Below are 21,924 nucleotides of genomic sequence, written 5' to 3' on the forward strand. Positions count from 1 at the left end.
CAGGGTTGGCCCCCTGCCCCCATACCCCATGCAGTCTGGAAGCTCTGCAGACCCTGTGCTCCTGGCTTTTATGGAGGCTTCATTGCATGGTGGGATTGATTCCACTGTGATTGATCGCTGGGGACTCACTTAACCTTTGGGCTCCCTGTCTTCCCCAGAGGCTGGGAGTCAGGGATGAAAGAGGTTCCAACCTGGGAACCTGGGTCATGCCTGGATCTTTCAGTGGCTGCCCCCATCCTGAAGCTACCTGGGAGTCCCAGCCACCAGGGTTCTTATTAATGTACAAAGGACACCCACATGCTGGAGATTCCCCATGTGTTAGGAGCTGGCTACCAGGTAGGGGACAAAGACCAGATGTGTATTTCCCGGGATCACAGAAGGCCATTGGTATTTTTCCACGTTTTATGTTTGTTCCTAGAATGTGGTGTTGCTGGATTCTAATTTTCAGATAGTGTGTGTATACATGTGCTTGTGTGTGCCTCTCAAGTAGGTACTTCATTTCGAAGATGACAATTTGTAACTTATCAACCGGCAATTTCTTACCTTTTGTTTGTCTGTAATTTTGTATTATTTCTACCCTTTTTTTTTTTTATCTCCATGTATTTTTTTTTTTCGTTTCCTTTTCTTTAAATAAATTAAAAAAAAAAAAAAAAAAAAAAAAAACATCAAGTAGGTACTTCAACCACTTCCTGATGAGTCCACTTCCCGGAAGAATTCTGCCCTCGCTGTGGGTCTCTGCCCTTCCTGGGCACTTGGGATTGAAGCCAGTGCCTCGGGCCAGCTGGCCAAGGACTCCCCATTGAGTCCATCTCTAGCCTTTTATTTTGTAGCATCAGGAATTGAACCCAGGGCCTTCATACCGAACTACATCACCAGCTCTTTTTATTATTAGGTCTTGCTAGGTTACTGAGACTGGGCTTGAAATTGCAGTCTTCCTGCCCCAGCCTCCCACAGTGCTGGGATTATTTCAGGCACAGCAGCCCCATCCAGTTCCTAGACTTTTTGTTTTATTCAGAGACAAAATCTGCTCAGTTGCCCAAGCTGGGCTAGACCTTTGGGTCCTCTTGTCTCAGCCTCCTTAGTAGCTGGTATTACAAATGTGTGGCACTGTGCCCTGTAATATTTTTTATATTTTTGCTAACTTGATAAGTTACCAAGGCTGGGCTCAAATTTCCAGTCCTCCTGCCTTAGCCTCCCAGACTTCTGGGATCATGAATATGCACCATCACATCAGGATGCCTTACATTATTTATTTTTTTGGTACTGGGGATGGAACTCACGACCTTGCAAAGGATGACTTACTTTAGTTTTTATTTTTATTTTTTATACTTTGTGTTATTGTATCTCGCTTTTTTCCTAATAAGTGTTGGACATTTTTCATATCTCTACATAGATGCACTGTAATATTTTACTGCTTTGTAATCTTTTATCTTTGGTTATATGGTAATTGATTTAACCAGTCATCTGTTGCTACTGTAGGACTTTTAAAGAAAGGGACCTGGACTTCCTCCAGACAATCAGATAAATGGAACAAATTGTCACGCAGCACACCTGTGTTTGGCTGACTGGAAATTACTGCCCAGCACTGTGGCCACCTGGCCGGTGTCCAGCTTGTTTATTAGCTGACGTGGCAGGAGGTTCTGGCAATGGGGAATGGTGAATTTATATTGCTTTTTGTTGTTGACAGACTGTGCCTTCCTCTCACTGAGGCTGGAACCCACGGAGCACTGAGCTGTATCCAGCCTTTCTTATTTATTGCAAGACTGAAGATCATACCTAGTACCTTGGCACTGAGCTGTCTCTCCAGCCCTGTTTTTAGCTTTTATTTTAAGATGGGGTCTTGCTAAGTCACTATTTGCCCAAGCTGGGCTCAAGTTTGGGAACCTCCTACCTCAGCCTTCCAGGTCGCTGGGATTACTGCCCCTGGCTCTCCTGCTTTTCTCTGTGGGGTGCATGTGTGTGTGCATTATTTTTTGTGGTACTGGGAACTGGGCATTGAACCCGTGTCCTTCACACCCAGCTACATCTCCAGCCCTCCCCCCCCCACATGGAATCTCTCTAAATTTTTCAATTGTCCAGGCTAGGCTCAAACTTTGGATCCTCCTGCCTCAGCCTCTAAGAGTGCTATGCTCACAGGCATGTGCTGTTGGACCCAGCTTCTGCTGTTTCCCTTCTAAGACACAGAAATAAAGTTATTTCCTCTGCGGTGTTCCTGAGGTGTTTCAGATGTTGAAGCTGTGGGAGCTGCCAGAAGCCAGGCCCCTTCCTATGTAAACTGGAAGTTGCTTTTGGAAACAGTCTCTGTATTAGTCTGTCTTGGGACCAGCCTCACTTCCCCAGGAGCCACCTGTAAAAGAGGTTTATCTGTTGTCTTTCTTGTCTGACTAGATCTGGTTACCAAAGCTTTTGTTCCCATTTTATGGAGTATTTGGGCAAGGCTGGTGATGTCGGGAGGGAGGTCTTTATGATGCAGAAACAGGATGTTCAGAAGCAGGTAGTGTCCGGCCTTTCCTGGGGCAGGATGAATTCTTGAATTTTCAGACTTTGGCAAGAAGCGCCTCTGATGCTTTCCTGAGGCCCATGAGTTTGTCGCCTGTGGAGCACAGCTTGGAAGCTGCAGGCTGAGGGCCCTGGGCATCTGCATTCCTGACTGGCCCCTCTGGGTGCGTGGGCACCCCACGTGCCCACCAAGGACCCGGGAGCTTTGTCCCTCAGGCCTTCTGTACTTTTCCTGGCCCTTGGCCGTTTCACGCACGTGTCCCCCTTTCAGAGCCTGGACTACGACCGCTGCATCAATGACCCATACCTGGAGGTGCTGGAGACCATGGATAACAAGGTGGGTCCGTGGGCCTTGGCCTCAGAGGAAGGGGCAGGGCTGCAGATAGCGTCTCCTCTAAAAGCTCCGGTCAGTGTCCTTACCCTGAGACCTTTAACTCTTTCACGGGACATTGGCACATAAGTCCCTGGGCTTCTGCCTGCCCCCCAGAGACCCCCAGTCTGCCACCTGGCCCTTAGCGTTCACTGGTCTTTATCGTGAAGCACTTGAGGTCCAAGACGACCTTCTTGCCGCGCCTGCTGTGCACGTGGAAGCCAGCGGATGTGTCCCTTCCCCGCTGCCAGCACAGCCCCGTAACAGTGGGAATTGTTCTCTTCCATGTGACAGAAAGGGCGAAGGTACGAGGCGGTGAAGTGGATGGTGGTGTTTGCCATTGGAGTCTGCACCGGGCTGGTGAGCAGCGGGACGTGGGGGTGGTGGCCCGAGGGACAGCCTTGGCTTGACACATGCTCTTTGTCCTTTGTCACCGCAACATTTATAACACTCTAACAATTGTCATTATAATCAAGATTGCTGTTGTTTTGTTTTTTCCTTTGCTTTTTTGTTTTTCTGGTGCTGGGGGTTGAACCCAGGCCCTTCACATTAAGCTACATCCCAGCCCTTTTGAGATTTATTTTGAGATAGGGTTTCACCAAGTCGTTAAGTAGCTCAGGCTGGGCTTGAACTTGCGATCCTCCTGCCTCAGCCTCCCAGAGTGCTGATGTTACAGGTGTGCACCGCCGTGCCCCACTTTTCTCTTTTCTGAGTAGCCATCTTATCCCAGCTTTTCATACTTTTCTTACTTTTGCATTATGAAATGAAAATAAAACTATAGAACTCTGGGTTCTTTAAGCCCTCAGGGGTTTGGCCAAATACTATGATGATGGGTCATAATCCATAATCTCCTTGGCCAGCTAGACAACGCCTGTGGGAGGTGACGCAGCAGGTGGTGTACACGTTGAGGTCACACTATCCTGAGCTGTGCCCTGCTCTGTGCCGATCTTGTCTAGAAAGTAGAGCTGGCAGTCATGGGTGGAGGCTGGGCCTGAACGAACAGGGTTTCTGGGCTCTGTGGGTTCACAGTGGCTCACAGACAGAAAAGTTGGCAAACATTGTCCAAGAGTATGGTAGCGAAAAGACTGTGGCACAGCTGCTGGGTTAGCATTGTTAAACCTGAAGCAGAAAAGCTGGAAAAACCACAGCCAGGCAGGTGTGGTAGCACAGCCCGTGACCCCAGCGCTCGGGAGGCTGAGGCAGGAGGATGTGCCCTGGGCTTCATAGTGAGTTCAGAGCCTTTCTGAGCTATACAGCAAGACTCTCTCAAAAAAACAAAACAAAACAAAAAAACCCAGAAGGAAAAAGAGAAGCCAGCAGCCAGCCAGCAGACACAGTCAGGCCTGCTGTTGGGAAGGGGCAGCAGCCTGCTCCTCACCTTTTTCTGGAGTTGTCACAGTCTTATACTCACACTTGGTGATGCACTTGAGAAGTGTGAGTGTGAATTTAAAGTAATGCCACCCGAGGGCCACCCGCAGTTTCTGCTTCCTTGGCACTGGCAGGTTTTCACTGTAGTAAACTGACATGGGACATCCCTAGGGAAGATGAAGGGCCTGCAGAAGGCCTCTCTGCCAGTGTCTGAAAGGACCGTCGTGGGGGGCGGGCTCCTGGGTGGCTCCCATGGCTCTGCTGGAATCGAGCGCCTGTTTACTGTGCAGCCTTCTGGCTGCAGACGTCCCTTCACGGAGCACATCTGTGTCTCAGCCCTCACTGTTAGTCCTGCTGCTGGCGTCCCTCAGATCCCTTTGAATTTCCAGTCAGCGACAGTAGCAACTTCTCTGCAGAAAGGCCACCTCCTCTGTGCCGCAGCCCTCCCAGGTACCCTTTGATCTGTCACCACTTCTAAGAGCTCAGGGGTCATGCGCTTCCAGGCATTGGCTTGAGGGAAGGCCAGAGGTAAAGGCAGGGAGCCTTTGATTCTGACTCCATAAAATGAGGCTTTGCAGTGCTCATTTATGTGAACTAAACAGTAAAATTGTTTACTCTGTTCCAATAAAAACTGGCTGAGGGCTGGTAGTTCTAAGTCCACGAGTGCCTAGTAAATGTTGCCTTTTCAGGCGGTGTCTTAAGCTATATGTTTATCCAGAGACTTTGTTTGTTTGTTTGTTTTGTCTTTTTCATTTTTATCGGTACCGGGGATCGAACTCACGACTGCCTGCTTGCAAGGCAGGCGCTTATGCCGCTGAGCTAAATCCCCAGACCCTGTTTGTTTGTTTTTTTAAAACCAGGGATCAAACTTTTGACCTCACACTTGCTAGGCCAGGCTTACCCTGTTGTGCTAAACCCACGGCCCTCCAGAGAGGTTAACTGTCCTTTTGAATCCAGTTTAAAGAGATCGGTGTGCTTCCCCACACAGTTCAGTATTGTTAGGTTTTAAACCCGGCAGTGGTCTCTTCTCTGGTCTGCTGTCCTTTTCGGCGTCCATGTGGAGGCTGGCAGAGGGACATCGGAAGCCAGTGGCCCACAGGCTGAGATGTATTCGCAAGTCGCCTGTTGGTGGCACAAGCAGCTCCCTTCAGCCCTGGAGGAAGGTGATGCTTGGGGGGCTGCGCTGCCCCAGGAGTGGGCCGTGTGACACGTGTGTCGCTCTTCGCAGGTGGGACTCTTGGTGGACTTCTTTGTGCGACTCTTCACCCAGCTCAAGTTTGGAGTGGTTCAAACATGTATCCTTTCCATGGCTGCGTGGTGCAGGGACTTCCGCAGTCTCTGGTACTCTTTCATGGGGAGGGCTTCTCATCGGGGTTGTGGTGTTTGAAGGCTTGGTTGCCTGCTAGCGTTCAGTGTGAGGTTAATTATCACCAGATGACAAGAGGAGGACTTGAGCGGGTGGATCCATGGAGGTGGGTCACGGTGGGATGCAGTGGCATGGAGCTGCCTACTCTCGCAGTCTGTGCATTCAGTGTTCTAATCAAGGCTCCAGTAGAATTTAGTATGGAGACTACAAAAATCTAAATCTACATAGAAGAGCAAAAGGCCAAAAGCAGCTGAGTCTTGAACAGCAAGCAGGTGGGTTTGCCCTCCCAGGCGTCCAGACTTCCCTTTTTCTTTCTGAAGACGGGATCTCACTAGTTTATGCTGACCTTGAACTGTGTAACCAGGCTGGCCTCAGACTCACAGCGATTCTCCTGTCTCAGCCTGGTGTGTGCTGGGATTACAGGCATGCACCAGCACACTCAGCTAAAACTTTATTTTTTTCTTTTTTGGTCCCAGGGATTGAACTCACAACCTCACACTTGCGAGGCAGGCACTTATGCTGCTGAGCCAAATCCCTGGCCCTCCAGCTAAAGTTTTAAGGTACAGTAATAGAATGAGTGTCCTGTTGGTACAGGAGTACCCACTGAACCCGTGGGGTGGTGATAGAGGATTTGATGACTGTCAGAGTTAGCCGTCACTGCGGGAGGGTTGGGTTGTTTAATACACCGCTCTGGGACATTTGGTTATCCATGTGCAGAAACAGATTTCTGTTCATATTATAAATAAGCTAAATTCTAGACAGTAAGTAAGACAAAGTCTTAAGAGACTAGAAGATACCAAAAGTAGGGAATAGTTGCTTAAAACCCTAGTGGGCATTAAAAAACAACAACAACAACAACAACAACCTAGTGGGCATAGGCTGTAAGGGGAAAATCAATAAACTTCACCACATCAAAGTTAATATTCCATTTATAAAGGAAATTTTAAAATCCCCAAACAAAAACAATAATACATTATAGATGAGCTGAAAAGTTCTCAGTCTTCAGAATATAGAAAGAAAAAATCCCAGCAGTCCAATAGAAAAATGTGAAAGAGCGTGAACAGGGTCTTAGAGGAGAACACCTGAAAGCTGTTAAGCTACGGGCGGAGGCTCCGAAGGTGCCCGTCCCTGTGACTCACAAGCTCCTCTTCACCCAGAGACCTTGGACCCATCCAGAGGTGGTCACACCCTGTGACGCCAGCAAGCCAGAGTCGCCAGCTGGGAGCATTACTGCCACCTCGGGCTCACTGACCAGATCAGAAGAGGCCGTTTATTTCAGTAGAAAGGAGATAGGATTGCTCAGAGCCAGCTCTGGGGAGATGGAGGGGCCATGCCCAGGTGTGTCGGAGTCCCGTGTCACGAGGAACAGCGCGGGAGGGGACGCAGGCACAGCAGAGCCGCGAGGGAGGGAAGCCGGGCTTGACCTCCTGGTGCTGCTTTCTGCATATTCTGTCCTCTCCAGGGAGCTGCAGAGAGCCCTACACTGGAGGCACTTGTCTGTAAAGGAAGAAAATCTAACTTTAAGAGTTCCATTGTGGGGCCGGGGATATAGCTCAGTGGCATGGGCACCTGCCTGGCAAGCACAAGGTTCTGAGTTCGGTTCCTGGTACCAAAAAAAAAAAAAAAAAAGAAGCTCCCATTGTGCAGTTACAGGAAAACTGGGAAAACTATGTGCGCTCACATGGCAGAGCCTTACACAGACAGGCTGGGCGCATTGTGTGGCTGATCCTCAGAAAACGTACATGCTGAGCCAGGAGAGCCACAGAACAGGCAAAGCACAGTGTGAACGGTGCAGACTCGGAGCACGTGGGAATTCACCTTAGTGCTTTCTCCCAGAGACAGGTGGAAAGAAAAAGGTGGGGCTTCTGGTTTGGTTTGCTTTTTGAGATGGAGTCTTGCTGTATTGCATATTGCCTGGGCTGACCCTGAAGTCATGATCCTCCCACCTCAGCGTCCCTTTTTCCTGAAGCAAGAATTACAGGCACATGGCACTGTACCTAGCTTTGTTTTTTTGTTTTTGTTTTAATGGTATCTAATGTCTTATTTTAAAAATACCTGAGGGAAATACGGCATAATATTGAGGTTTTTTTTTAAAGGTTTGTAAGCATATGTAACATTTTTATAGCATTTGAGGTAGTCTTTTATTTAGTTATTTTTTGATATCAAGGATCACACTCATGACCTCACACTTGCCAGGCAGATGCTTATGTCACTGAGCTAAATCCTCAGCCGGGTAGTCTACATTTTTACTTTTGTTTTTTTGGAGGCAGGGACTTGCTATGTGGTTATGTCTTGAACTCACTGTGTAGCCCAGGCTGGTCTTGAGCTCACAGGAATCCTCCTGTCTCAGCCTCCCAAGTACTGGGATTACAGGCATGCACCAGAATACCTGACAGGTGGTCCATATTTTTAAGTAGTTCCTACTGTGAACATTATCTCGAGCAGCACTAAAGCTCTACGCGCATGGGGAACAGGAAGGCGGGTGCTCGGCGGCCGGTGTGACTGGGAGAGAGGAAGCCGCACCTCTTCCAGTGGTAACAGGGACGCCGAGGGCTGGGAGCTTGTTCTCCTTGACTGCGGCTCTGCAGCGGTGGAGGAGTGCAGCCAGAAGGGCTGCCTGGCCCTGTCCCTCCTGGAACTCTTGGGTTTTAACCTGGTCTTCGTCTTCTTGGCCAGCCTTCTGGTCCTCATCGAGGTGAGCTGTTTGGACACTGCTTGGCAGGCATGAGGTGTGGGGAAACAGCCGAAGGGGGCACCCGGGGTCCTGCGGAAGGGTCCTGTAAGCGGGGTCTCCAGAGGAAAAGTCCCGGCTGCAGTGAGAACAGAGAGGGAACTCCTGATCAGGGAGGGCTGCTGCCCACCGCAGCGCCCTGAGTCAGCTGGGGACCATGCAGACCCACGGACCAGGACCAACCAGAAGCGGACTGCACTGCTCCCTGAGGCAGACTCCCAGGGACCTGTGGGAAGGGGCACTAAGGAGTCAGGGCGGGCCCCACTCCTGTGACGCCCCTGATGACGTGGGGGAAGGCAGTGGAATTTGAGTTGACGGGTGTGTCTCCTGTCCCCATCAGCCAGTGGCCGCAGGTTCCGGGATCCCTGAGATCAAATGCTATCTGAATGGTGTGAAGGTGCCAGGGATCGTCCGGCTGCGGACCCTGCTCTGCAAAGTCTTCGGAGTGCTGTTTGCTGTGGCAGGCGGTAAGGGCGACCTTCTAGCTCCCACCCTTCAGGAGTCAGGGGCCAGGCTGACCGGAAGCATTGTGCATGTAAATGAAACGCCCGCTGAGGGACCCGCACTGAGCAGTGTCTGCTCTTTCTGTTGCAAGTTTTTAAATGCAGACATTGTTAGTGGGTGCCACTCAGAGCCGCCTGACACACTCCCCCTTGTTTTGAGCTGTGCACATCTAGTTGGTTATGGAGTTGGCCTTTAGCAAAGTCAGCACGTTTTTGTGCAGATCTTTTAGGCTGCTTGGGCCAAGAAGCAGTGTCCAGGATCTGGTGTGGGTACTTAGGAAGGCACTGAGAGTGCGTCCACTGGAGGACGTAAAAGCTGTTTTTAGCTCTAGGGCTGCACGTTAACAGGCAGGCAGTGGGTCTGTGCTCTGGAACACAGACCTCGTAGCAGGATTTTAAATGGTACTGGTTTGGTGGGATTGGGCTCTGCCTTCCCTGCGCTTGTGTGTGGGTCACGGAAAAGGTTTATGGCAAAAGTCTCCCGAGCCAGAGGCCCCCGTGCTGACAACTGTCTCTTCCTCACTGTCCCAGGCCTCTTCGTGGGGAAGGAGGGCCCCATGATCCACAGCGGGGCCGTGGTGGGAGCTGGCCTTCCTCAGGTAAGGCCCACTGGGCTGGGGCCACATCCCTCAGAGTAGGTGCCTGTCTGGGCCAGGGACATGGCTGGGCATGGACTGGGGAAACTCTTCAGGCCACCCTAACGTGACTTTGGACTGACGCCGTTTGGTTTAAGAGAATCTTGTGATCTGACTCAGCAGAGGCCATAACCTGGACCTCAGAGTTGTGTGCTGCCTTGCTGAGTCCAGAGAGCAGAAACAGGACACTGAGGAAAGGTGCAGCACGGGCAGACGAGGCCACCTGGTGCTCCGCAGCCGCTGCCGGGCGCCTGCCCGTCGGGTGGTGTTGGTGGGCCATCTCCATGCTGCCAGGCCAGCGGGCAGGGAGGACCAGCTGGCGTAGTCTTGGGGCCCCTCCGTGCTGATTCTGCGTGGCCTGGCCCAGTGACTGTGACGGCTGCTCACGGGCAGGGTTCTGCCAACGCCTGTCTTCTCAAGAGCCACCTGAGCAGTTCAGTTCACAGGCGGGGAACTTGCCCAGGACTCTGAGGCGCCCTTTCTGAGGGCTTTTTCAGACATCTGGCTGCCAGTCTGAGCAGTCCCAGCCCTTGCCCGGCACTGTCTCCCGCTCTCCTGCCGAGGAGAGGTGCTGTGAGCTCTGGGGCAGAGCCGAGAGATTCATTCTTCCGGGGCTGCTGCTGCTCTTGCCTCATAGCAAGGTCTCCGAGGGACGGCCGGCGGTGAAAGAACCAAGCACGGTGGCGCGCCAGCGGCTTTATGGGCTGGGAAGTGGCTCTGGGTCAGGCCCGCGCCCCCTGCCCGCTGCCCAGCAGAGCCCGCTTCCTTTGTGTAGCAGCGCTCGGTTCCTGCAGCCCACGCCAGCTTTTCCCCTTTTTCTCTCTCACTTGCTGACTCCACACAAAATGCAGTTTTCAAGGGGCTAGAAGTTTGGGAGCAGGAAGAGTAAGTTCCCCGTAAGAGAGGTGACTTCATCTTTTTCCAGTGGCCGTGCTGGACACTGCCTGCCTGCAGCACATCTGCCCAGGTGTGCAGAGGCGCCTCCAGGTGCTGTGGGCCTGCAGCCCGGTCCTTGCGGGCCTCTCTCTGACTCGTTTTCTCTTGTTTTAGTTTCAGAGCATCTCATTGCGGAAGATTCAGTTTAACTTCCCCTACTTCCGAAGTGACAGGTATGGAAACGTTAGGAAGCGGTTCTTCGAAAAATACGAAACTGCTGGCACAGGGGCCCACACCTGTAATGTCAGTACTCTGGGAAGCCGAGGCAGAGGATCACGTTTGAGGCCTGCTTGGGCATCTTAGAGACATAACGAGACTCAGTCTTAAAAAACAAAAAAAAAACAACAACAACAAAAACTAGGGATGTAGCTCAGTGTGAAGGCCCCTGGTTCAATCTCCAGTGCCACGAAAGAGTTAATGGACTTCCGGTCCGACCTAGTACTTGTTCTGGCTCCTCTACCTCTATTGGCCCTGCTCAGCAGGCTGGATGCAGCCTGAGTGTCAGAAGGTGGAGTGCAAGGGGTTTGCATTTTTCTCCTGAAAAAATGGTCAGGTCGGCATTGTGGCTTTATTTTGCCACGCCATAAGGAATAAAGGTAATAAACTCAAAGACTGAAAAACCTGACCAACAAAGGGCACAAGTGGGTATATTATCAAGACGGTACTTTATAGTCCTAACTGTGTACCTGCTCAGGGCCTGTCTGTGCTGGGAGCCACCCTCCAGGTGGACTCTCCAGCCCTGGGGCCTGGGGTGGCTGAGCTGCACAGCCTGCAGGGCCCGGGGGCTTGGGGCCCAGGTGAGCATCTGGGCCTCTTCTCATCCCTGCAAGCCAGCAAGCGCTAATGTCTCACTGATGCCAGGGTTTTCTGGAAGAGCTCTGGGAGGATGGAGGCCCAGCAGGGATCACAGGAAACCTTCTGTCTGCCCCTAGGCTTGGCACTGAGACCGGGTGCAGGGAGCCCCGCTTCCCAGGCAGGGCAGCCCTTGCAGCTGGGCAACCTGTGAGAGTCTCGTTACTATAACAAGTACCTGCGAGAAATCAGCTTTCACACAAAAGCTGATTTCGACTTACGCTCTTGAGGGTATCCGTCCTGTTGACCTCACAAGCAGGAACTGAAACAGGAAGGAGAGGGCCTGGGGTCCCACTGTCTCCTCCAAGGCGGGTCCCAGATGACTACTTCCCTCCAGGCCCACCTCTTAAAGGCTCCTCCAGCTCTTGTTGGTGCCATGGCTGCGCCACCAGCCCATGATAGAAAGGCCTTTTGGAGACCTTTCAGATCCAAACTGCAGCACGTGGGCTGTGCTGACCAGCAGGTGACCTGCATCTGCTGCCCAGTTGCCCTCCAGGGGCAGGGTTCTTCTGTGACCCTGTTCATGGGTCAGGAGAGACAATGCACACGGCTCGGGAATGAGAAACTGCTTTTGCAGCCTGAGGACCCCTCTCTGTCTGTGACTCCTCTCCTCAGAGACAAGCGGGACTTCGTATCAGCGGGGGCAGCCGCAGGAGTCGCAGCGGCCTTTGGGGCCCCAATTGGGGGCACCTTGTTCAGCCTGGAGGAGGGCTCGTCCTTCTGGAACCAAGGGCTCACGTGGAAAGTGGTGAGACACCGCTCACCCTGGCAGCCACCTGCTAGGCTTTCCCTCAGCTCCCAGACTAATGCAGATACTGTGCCGCACCACCATGCGGTGACGCTGGGGCCGCTCACTGGGAGCTTCTTTGCCATAGCTGCCACAACCTCCAAGTCCTGGGCGATTCTGCTTTTCCTGTCGGCGATCCCTGCCTGGGCGCTAGAGCTCACCCCAGACTCCTCGGGGGCCCCAGCTGGGAAGTGTAAAGCTGGCCCTCTCCTGAGGCCGAGTGACAGGGTTAGGACTTGGACCCCTGGCATGCCCGGAGCAGTGTGTCCTCCCATAAACTCCCCTTCCTGGTGCTGCGGGTCCGTGCCAGAGCAAGTCTCCATAAACAGGCTCTTGTGGCAGAGTCCAGGTGCAGCTGTTCGCCCTCCAGGCACTAAGCTGCAGCGGTCACCTCTGCCACGGTGCTCAGCCAGCCGTGTCCCTGCCAGATACCGCAGGTCTCCAGGGAGAGCAGTGGGCTTCAGGAGAAAGTGTTGGGAGACAGACGTGTCCCTGTTGACTGTTTCTTTTTGTCACCTGTTCCTAGCTCTTCTGTTCCATGTCTGCCACCTTCACCCTCAACTTCTTCCGATCTGGAATTCAGTTTGGAAGTTGGGGCTCCTTCCAGCTCCCTGGATTGCTGAACTTCGGCGAGTTTAAGGTTTGTCTTGTCCTTTCTCCCACGATGTCGCACTGGGCCCCTGAAACTCGCTGGGTTGTAAAGCACAGGCCAGGGCCGCACAGAGGGCGGGTGCCACACCTGCAGGAAGCCCCGGCCCTTAGCGCCTCCTGGGCTCTCGCCCTCGCCAGGGCAGGACTCCTCCAGCAGGGAAGGCGGCTCAGCTCTCCATCTGTCTTCTCCTCTTCTGTTCCTTCCTGTGCTCATGGCCACTCTGGTTTTTCTCCCTCCCCCTCTGCTCCCTTCTCTCAGTGCTCTGACTCTGATAAAAAATGTCACCTCTGGACTGCTATGGATTTGGGTTTCTTCGTCGTGATGGGGGTCATTGGGGGCCTCCTAGGAGCCACATTCAACTGTCTGAACAAGAGGCTTGCAAAGTACCGTATGCGAAACGTGCACCCGAAACCTAAGCTCGTCAGGTACCTGTGCAGTCACCTCTGCAGCCTGCTGGGGCTCCCTGAGGTGGTGTGGGCCAGGCCGTCTCCTGAGGAAGGCAGTCACACGAGCAGACCCTGCTTCCCGCGTCAGCTTTGACTTCTGGCCTAAGGCTGAGCATGGACCATCAGTTTGCCCTGCTCATCAGACAGGCCGCAGGGCTGAGCCGAGCTGGCCTGCAGGTGTGGGGGACTTGCGCCACTCTGCCCTGCCGGCTGGTGAGCCCCTCCGGCCCAGGACCTAGCGTGGAAGCCTGTTCATTCCTCGGGAGAGACGAGGATGCGGCAGTCTCCTTGATGAGTGCAGTCAGTCAATGAAATACCCACGCTTTACACCCAGCTGCAGGGTGAGAGCAGATGTGACGCTTCTGCACATGCGTGGTGACTGCAGAAAGTGGGGCGGGTCAGCAAGACGTGTGTTTCCGGGTCTGTTCATTGTGTCATGATGGCTGTGCTCTGCTCCCCAGAGTCCTGGAGAGCCTCTTGGTGTCCCTGGTAACCACCGTGGTGGTTTTTGTGGCCTCGATGGTGCTGGGAGAATGCCGACAGATGTCTTCTTCGAGTCAAATCGGTAATGGCTCGTTCCAGCTCCAGGTAACCCCAGTACCTCTGCTACCTTCATTCTGCACCCAGAAATCGCTTGTGCTTAGAGCTGCTGGACGCGTCAGGTCACCGATGCATGCCCATCACAGCCAGGGGCAGCAGCATGTAATCACCCTTCACCCGAGAGGCTGTGTGACCTTGTGACTGCTATGACCCACCCTGGCCCAGCTCCTCTGGTGAGCAGAGCCTCCTTGGACCCAGCTTCGGGGCGAGTCCGACAAGTGTTCTCCCTGCGCTCTGTCCTCGCGTTGCTCTCGACGGTCTCTTGCATTGGTCAGCGCCCCTCTGGTCCTGGTGCTGAAGGCGCCTCTGAGGCTCTGCAGGACTTGTCCACAGAGGCTTGGAGTGGGTCATCTTGGGCTCAGCAGCCATCGTGGCCCCAAGCTAAGTGTCCATGGGGGCTACATGTGGCTGGCAGAGTCTGAAGTGTGTGCTGTCTGGTTCTTGATAGAAGTTGTTTACTGGCCCCTGTTGCTGGTTACTCCTCAGGCTGTGTCGTTGGCAGACAGTGTTTTGCACTGTGTTCTGTTACAGAGCAGTGATGTGTATGGTTCCAGGATAGATAGAAAGGACTCTGTGGTCTAGTAGCCTAACCAGAGTTAAATAGGCACTTGGTCTTCTTTTTGTGGTACTAAGGAATGAACCAAGGGCATCACACATACTAGGCAAGTGCTCTACCCCTGAGTTACGCCCCCAGCCCTGTTTTAAACTTTGAGTCAAGATCTCACTAAGTTGCCTAGGCTGGTCTCAAACTTACGATCCTCCTGCCTCAGCCTTCCAAGTAGCTGGGATTGTAGTTACTTGTCACCATGCCCAGTTTAAAATGTATTTCTTTACCTCAGGACTTCCAGGCCGGGGCATATAGCTCATCAACATGGTCCTGCCTGGCAGGCACAAGGTCCTGAGTTCAACTCTCAGTTCCCCCAAAAACAAGATTTCCTAGAACCTAAACTGTTCCTGTGAGTGTTAGGATTGTTGGGTGGCACATTTACTGTCCGCCAGATTCTCCACGGCACGCACCAACATCTCTGAACCCTTACCGCACAGGCCTGCTGGGTGGGGATAGCATCCCTTGGGGGTGAACGAGGTCTTCCTCCAGATCCCTCGAGCAGCACGTGCAGCCTGAGGGAAGGTGTTGTCAGTGTGTTACAGACTAGGAAGCTGAAGCATCCCCTCTCCAAGGTCATCAGCCGTGGCAGAGTCAGCCTGAAAGCTGGTTTTGGAGTCTGCATTCTGCTTCCGCAGACACACTGGCTTCCAGGCAGGGCTCTGGTGCTGCTCAGTGCTCCTGATCTTGGGACTTTTTCCCGGATGTCCTGCAGGCATGGCCCGGGAGAGCCTGCATTGTTGCTTCCTAAGCTGTCCCCTCTCCACTGCTCCTCCACTGCCAGCTCCACTCTGCACAGCTGGCTCCCTGCACACATTTCTCCTTTGCCAGGTCCCGCCACCAGGGGACGCTCCCCAACACCTAGTCTCATCCCACACCAAATAGGGGCAAACTTCCCATCAGTTCTGTGCTCCCCGCTGGAGCACTAGAGCCAGGAGCACACTGTCAGGCCTCCTACCCAGGTGGGCTCCTTTTGGAGGAAATCCAGAGCAAAGGTGGTTTTCAGTTGGGGCTCTCATACCAGGCGTGGTGACCCCTGTCATCCCAGCACTCGGGATCGCTGTGAGTTTGAGACCAGCCTGGGCTCCAGAGTGAGTACAAGCCCAGTCTAAACTGCATAGTGAGACCTTGTCTCAAAAAGCCAAAAAAACTAAACCAAAACAAAACATTTGGGGCTCTGAGTCAAGTGGTGGCCTGGACACCCCTCCCGGCCATCTGCCTCTCGCCTACCTTGTCTTCCTACCATCCTTGTGACGCCTGGGCCTGGCCGCTAGCGGTGTCACTGAAAACTCAGCACTGAGACGAAGCAGAGTCCAGTCCGTGGCCAGCCATGGTGTGGTCACACTTCATCATGAGCATGGAGGAACGGAGGTCTTTTTCCTGATTCTTTGTGCTGCATCCAAAAAGAACCCAACATCACAGTCTGCTGCTCTCAGGTGTCTGCCAGCTGTTGCTGCCTGCAGGCAGAGGTGTCTGCCAGGCTCCTGTCCTCACTGGAGCTGCCCCCTGGAGACTCTGGAGCACCCGGTCAGCTGCCCGTCGCTGACCTTTTGATCGCTGCTTTGCAGGTTACATCAGAAGATGTGAATTCGAGTATCAAGACCTTCTTTTGTCCCAACGAGACCTACAATGACATGGCCACACTCTTCTTCAACCCCCAGGAGTCTGCCATCCTCCAGCTCTTCCACCAGGACGGTGAGTGCGTGCTGCGCCCGTGCCAGGGCCAGGCTTGCCCTTCTCTCCGAATGGGAGCAGGGCTTCCCATCTGCGCAGCCAGCCCGGACAGCCCCGGTGCCAGAAGGGGGCCCGGCTGGGGCTGAGCCGGTCTGGGAGACTTGGCAGCCTCCGAGGTGGGACTCAGGTCAGCTCTTCCCTTGCAGGGACCTTCAGCGCCGTCACCTTGGGGCTGTTTTTCGTCCTCTATTTCCTGCTTGCCTGCTGGACTTATGGGGTTTCGGTTCCAAGTGGGCTCTTTGTTCCATCGTTGCTGTGTGGAGCAGCTTTTGGCCGTTTAGTTGCCAATGTCCTAAAGAGGTACAGCATGTGCATGTGTGAGTGCGCGTGCATGCTTCTCCAGGTGTGTGTGTGTGTACGTGTACACACGGTGTGCAGGCTGTCACCCCCCCCTTCCCCCTGCACCCCACCGTTCAGCCCACCGAGGTGTCTCTAAACCCCTTCTTGGTTTGTTTGTTCACCAGCTACATTGGACTGGGCCACATCTACTCAGGGACCTTCGCGCTGATCGGAGCCGCAGCGTTCTTGGGAGGGGTCGTCCGCATGACCATCAGCCTCACGGTCATCCTGATCGAGTCTACCAATGAGATCACTTATGGGCTCCCCATCATGGTCACTCTGATGGTGAGCGCATCTCCTCCAGGGTTTCAGGCTTGGGTCTGGGTCACCCCAGAGCCTGCCCTCTTGTCAGGCCTCTGCTCTGTGTTCCAGGTGGCCAAATGGACAGGGGACTTCTTCAATAAGGGCATCTATGACATCCACGTGGGCCTTCGAGGCGTGCCACTCCTGGAATGGGAGACGGAGGTGGAAATGGATAAGTAAGTGCCCTGTTTCTTTCTTGCCGTGTCAGAACTTGGAGCTTTGGAGTTGAAAGAATGCTGGGGTTAGCATGGGGAACCAGCTTAGCATGGGGAGTGGCGGCCCCAGCTTCTTGAGTGGGAGGGAGCAGGCACATTGTTCCCAGTGTGCTTGGCAGTGCTGAGCTGGGAGCTCAGGGGCCGGCACGGCCTTCCGTGGCCATGTGGCTCACGTGGCAGTCTGGTTCAGTGTGAAGCAGGATCTCTGGATCCTGTGTGTGGTGTGATTGTTTATACTCAGTGCACACTGAGCCCAGGAGTGAGACCTGCCCATCCACACGCAGCCTTCTGAGTGCCACCTGTCACCGTGATTGGCATCATGCTGGGCACCCACCTCAGAACCACACAGATGCTGCGCCTCCTGCCTGGGGTTGGCGAGGCCCTTTGCACAGGGGTTTAGGGTCTGCCCAGGGCCGCATTGCAGATACTCTCAGCTTTGCATGTCGTATCCTGTGCCTCAGCCCCAGCGTTGTGACAGGAAAGCAACCACAGATGCCGTGTGGGGCCGGATCCATGGCTTGTTGGCCCCTAATGTGCAGAGGGACCCTTGGCTTGCTGGTTTAGTCTGACTGCGGGTTCGTGGTGAGCAGGGCCCTCAAGTATTGCAGAGGGGGTTTGCAAGCTCACGGGTTTGTGGTGAGGGAACATGGCCGTGGGCCTTGTGAACCAGCAGAGGCCCACCAGTGTGACAGACCGGGAGCTGACCCTAGCGTCAGGACAGCCTGCACAGATGGGACAGAAGTGCAGAGGAGCCCCGGGGTTCCGGTGGCCCCCACAGACACTCAGCATGGCCTGTCCCACCCGTGGCCGGGGTTGTGGCCCTCAGGAGGCTGCATGGTCTCCCCTGCCCAGGCTGAGAGCCAGTGACATCATGGAGCCCAACCTGACCTACGTCTACCCGCACACGCGCATCCAGTCCCTGGTCAGTATCCTGCGCACCACCGTGCACCACGCCTTCCCCGTGGTCACCGAGAACCGTGGCAATGAGAAGGAGTTCATGAAGGGCAACCAGCTCATCAGCAACAACATCAGGTTCAAGGTGCGTGGGGCGGCGTGGTGGGGCAGGGAGTGGGGGCCCCCCCGCACTGTCCATGCTGTCACGCCCGCCCCGGTGTACTCAGAAGGGCCCAGAAACCTGTGTGGTCTCCACCGTGTGATGGAATGCAGATGTGACAGTGGCAGAGTCCTGGGCTTTGGGCAGATGTGCATTGTCACCTTGCCATAGGAAGGGGACACTGAGTAGGGGCAGGCCTCCCCTGCGGACTCAGGCCTGATGAAGAGAGCAGGACTTGATCTGGAGCGTCAGGGCCAATAAGAGGGTCTGGGAAACCTCTCTGTAGGTGCCCTGGGGGTCCTAGTGGGAGCGGACACTGGATGGTCCCTGTCATCATATCAGTCCTGACTTGAAAGCCAGGAGGAGGACGAGCCCCATGCCTGACCTCCCATGTGTCCACACGGCTCTCTGCTTGGCTGGCTTTGGGAGGCGCAGCCATGTGTCTCCCAGTCCCCCCAGACTGCCTCAGTTCTAGATAGGGATGGGGGTCATTTCCTCTGTGCTCTTCCCAAAGTGCAGGGCTGGATGTTAGGAACCAGGCAGGCTGGGGTGCAGCTCAGCAGTCGGGCCCTTCTTCAGCACGTGCAAGGCCTAGGGTTCATTCAGTGCCACACGGCGCCACAGCCCCTCACCGACTCCTACTGGCTCTCGTGACTTCAAGGCCCTGAGCCAGAGTCCCGCGCACTGCTGCAGCAGGAGGGTGCTTCTGGTCTCATTGCTCTCAGGCCCTGGGCCCAACAGGTGCCGCCCTGGGTGCCCTGTGGCAGCCTGTCACTGCCCCACTGCCCACCCACAGAAGTCCAGCATCCTCACCCGGGCTGGGGAGCAGCGCAAGCGGAGCCAGTCCATGAAGTCCTACCCATCCAGCGAGCTGCGCAACATGTGTGACGAGCACCTGGCCCCCGAGGAGCCGGCCGAGAAGGAGGACCTGCTGCAGCAGATGCTGGAGCGCAGGTGCGGCCCGCGGCGCTGGGCCTGGCGCGGCGCCCTCGCTCGGCTGTGCTAGGCAGCGTCTGGTTTCTGTGTAACAGATACACCCCCTACCCCAACCTGTACCCCGACCAGTCCCCGAGTGAAGACTGGACCATGGAGGAGCGCTTCCGCCCGCTCACCTTCCACGGCCTGGTCCTGCGCTCGCAGCTCGTCACCCTGCTGGTGCGCGGCGTCTGCTACTCCGAGAGCCAGTCGGTGAGGCCCTGTCCCTCTGCTGCACCTGTGCTGCCTCTGGTGACAGGAGGCGTGGGGAGCCCGGTTCTCTGCAGCCGGGTCTCTCGCTGGCTTTTCACAGAGCTTCTGTATTTTCATTTCTGGTGCAAACGAACTGTTAAGTGTGTTGAAAGAAAAACCACCCATCCCTCCATGTCAGCCCTGAAATAGTTTTCTTTTTCATTTGAGTTTTGGGATGTTGTTCAAAGTGAGACCATCCCGTTCCACACTCTGGCCTTCACGGGAGACCAGACAGCTGCTAGAGACCTGCTTCCCATCAGGGTCTTGCGGCATGGGGGTCCTGGCCCTGGGGGTGCCGAGGCTCTGGTGGGAGTGGAGGACCAGCCCAGCTGTTGTGGGGCAAAAGGGTGGAGGGGGTGGCATGGACTGGATCCTGCGGGACGTGGCCTGGCCCTGTGAAGGCAGGGATTAGGGGCCGCTGACGGGCTTGGACCAGTGTGACAGGGCAGCTCTGCCCGGGAGGTGGGCGGGGGGGCAGAGGCCAGTGCCTGTGGACCCTGCGCCCAGCCTGGGAGCCCATGGTGCCGCCCCGCTGTACATGCACGGCTGGCAGGGTGAGAATGGCCGGAAACCTCAGAGCCTGGAGTGAGGAACAGTGACCTGGCTCATTTCTGTCCTGTGGTGATGCATCAAATCGCCGTGAGCTCTGTGGCATTCAGAGTTCACGGCCAGAAGTACAAACGCGCGTTGTGGCTCGCCCCGCCTCCCTGAGGGCTTTGGGAGGACTCAGCCTGCCTCTGCCTACCTTCTGTGGCAGCTGCGCTTGGCGTTCCTTGGCCGTAGCCACGTCCCTCCAGTTCTGCCTGAGTTGTGGCTCATGTTCTCCCTGTTTTGTAACGACATCTGTCACTGGATTCATCTGTTGTCGTTGGTCTCATCCGTGGTGACCTCACCTTAACCTGATCCCATGCAGAGACCCTGCTTCCCTCAAGGTCACTGCTGCTCCGCTGTGCTCAGAACCCGAAGCTCGACCCTCATTTACACCTTGGAGACCCTCAAGGGTCTCCCAGCTGAGGGAAGAGAAGTTCATCGAGCTTTAGGGTGACCCCAGCGAGCAGGCGGCTCTGTCCTGCAGCCTGCCCAGCTCAGAAGGAGAGGGTAGGTGTGGCCCTGGTGCCAGGCCACTGTCTTGATTGGAATTGCAGAGTGCCAGTCAGCCGCGCCTGTCCTACGCCGAGATGGCCGAGGACTACCCGCGGTACCCCGACATCCACGACCTGGACCTCACGCTGCTCAACCCGCGGATGATCGTGGTGAGCGGGGCTATCCTGTGTGCACGCTGCTGGGTCCCGTCCTTTGTGTCCAGGCTACAGGTGACTCTTGCTGTTCCTTTGCAGGATGTCACCCCATACATGAACCCTTCGCCCTTCACAGTGTCCCCCAACACCCACGCCTCCCAGGTCTTCAACCTGTTCAGGACCATGGGCCTGCGCCACCTGCCTGTGGTAAACGCCGTTGGGGAGGTGAGTCCTGGGGAACCCAGGCCACTGCCACATGGTCCACACTCGCACCTTGGAGAAAGGACCCTCAGTGGGGGTGTGGGTGTCCCGGTGCTGCATCCCCTGCGGAGGCTGTCAGACCACAGTCTGCCGGGCAGCTGTCTCTTGCTGTCCTGCTGGCTCTGGAACTTCCCTCTGTGCCTTGTCCCTGCGCACATGGCCAGCAGGTGGCGCCATGGCGCCCTTCCGCCTTCCAGCAGGATGGTGCCTCCCTAGCACCGCAAGGTCCCCTCGCTGCCACCCGAGTCTGTTCCGCATTTCCCCTCCAGTCAAGAGGACGGGGAGTATTAGATGAGAGCGCTTCAAACACACAGGACAGCTGAGCACTTTAAAAGACGGCATGCCCATGGGGGCTGGGGATTTAGTTCAGCAGCATAAGCACCTGCCTTGCAGGCAGGCAGTCGTGAGTTTGATCCCCAGTACCGATTAAAAAAAAAAAAGCATGCCCAGTAAGGGCTGCTATGGGCTTTCCGTTACTTCATTTCAGAACTGTGTTTTCCCCTTGTTGTATGATCGCTGTTTTCCATTGAGAAAAATAAGGAAACACAGATGGCCAAACAGAACCAAGCCCCCATCCTGCCCTGCAGAGGTCACTGCACCGGCTTTTCATCGGCATTGCGGTCCTCGGTCCAGGAGTGCTCGTATGTCCAGTTTTTGTGTGACTCTCCACTCTGGGAGAGGACTGTCCCCAGCAGAAGACCTCTGTCTGCAGGGTCAGCGCATCCTTTTTTGTCTTTGTGCTGGGAAGGAACCAGCGGCCTTGTGTTCCTGGACAGAGGTGCAGTCCAGGGCCTCACGCTCAGCCCTGCAGTCCTTTCTTGAGCTTCTGTTCTGGAGACTTTTGGTCCGTGTCACCAAGCAGCCCTCCAGGAACTGATGTCCCTGTAAAGCAGGGTGGCGTCCAGGGGACCCTGACCCACACCCGGCATGCTGTGGTAGATGGGATTGTGTTCCCTGTGATGAGACTGCCAGCTCTCTGACCAGTTCTGCCGTTTTGCACTGTGGCTGGGGCCCTGTCATCCGTGATGCGGACTGATGCGACAGGGTGGTGGGAAACAGCTCTGCACAACAGGGACAGGGACAGTGACGTGCGGCAGGGTCAGACTTGGAAGCCTCAGTGCCCCTGCCTTTGGCGACTCTCTCCCTGTGAGGTCAGCGGGCCCAGTGAGGGCTAGGGCCACCACAGGAGGCTGGTTAAAGCTGC

The 21,924-nt window shown here is 55.0% G+C and overlaps 1 protein-coding gene across 2 annotated transcripts in view; it reads left to right on the plus strand.

Moving 5' to 3' along the window:
* Clcn6 (chloride voltage-gated channel 6) overlaps nucleotides 1–21,924 on the plus strand; it is a 30,230-nt gene that overhangs the window by 5,420 nt on the left and 2,886 nt on the right. Inside the window, exons 3-22 of one of the 2 annotated variants that reach the window (XR_010042942.1) lie at nucleotides 2,771–2,836; nucleotides 3,164–3,229; nucleotides 5,466–5,532; nucleotides 8,192–8,298; nucleotides 8,675–8,801; nucleotides 9,369–9,436; nucleotides 10,523–10,581; nucleotides 11,876–12,008; nucleotides 12,574–12,687; nucleotides 12,958–13,124; nucleotides 13,607–13,733; nucleotides 15,918–16,044; nucleotides 16,230–16,383; nucleotides 16,548–16,707; nucleotides 16,795–16,901; nucleotides 17,793–17,979; nucleotides 18,791–18,948; nucleotides 19,060–19,182; nucleotides 20,367–20,474; nucleotides 20,559–20,684. Coding sequence is in view for 1 of the 2 variants with exons in the window: in XM_003471421.5 (XP_003471469.2) it covers nucleotides 2,771–2,836; nucleotides 3,164–3,229; nucleotides 5,466–5,532; nucleotides 8,192–8,298; nucleotides 8,675–8,801; nucleotides 9,369–9,436; nucleotides 10,523–10,581; nucleotides 11,876–12,008; nucleotides 12,574–12,687; nucleotides 12,958–13,124; nucleotides 13,607–13,733; nucleotides 15,918–16,044; nucleotides 16,230–16,383; nucleotides 16,548–16,707; nucleotides 16,795–16,901; nucleotides 17,793–17,979; nucleotides 18,791–18,948; nucleotides 19,026–19,182; nucleotides 20,367–20,474; nucleotides 20,559–20,684 (2,385 nt within the window). In the remaining variant the exon portion in view is untranslated. Of the gene's footprint in view, nucleotides 1–2,770; nucleotides 2,837–3,163; nucleotides 3,230–5,465; nucleotides 5,533–8,191; nucleotides 8,299–8,674; nucleotides 8,802–9,368; nucleotides 9,437–10,522; nucleotides 10,582–11,875; nucleotides 12,009–12,573; nucleotides 12,688–12,957; nucleotides 13,125–13,606; nucleotides 13,734–15,917; nucleotides 16,045–16,229; nucleotides 16,384–16,547; nucleotides 16,708–16,794; nucleotides 16,902–17,792; nucleotides 17,980–18,790; nucleotides 18,949–19,025; nucleotides 19,183–20,366; nucleotides 20,475–20,558; nucleotides 20,685–21,924 lie in introns of both variants that reach the window. The other variant, XM_003471421.5, reaches the window with a different exon arrangement.

The sequence above is a fragment of the Cavia porcellus genome, unplaced genomic scaffold (genome assembly GCF_034190915.1).
Source record: "Cavia porcellus strain 051 isolate PalLab524CR breed Dunkin Hartley unplaced genomic scaffold, mCavPor4.1 scaffold_25, whole genome shotgun sequence".
Classification (NCBI taxonomy): Eukaryota; Metazoa; Chordata; class Mammalia; order Rodentia; family Caviidae; genus Cavia; species Cavia porcellus.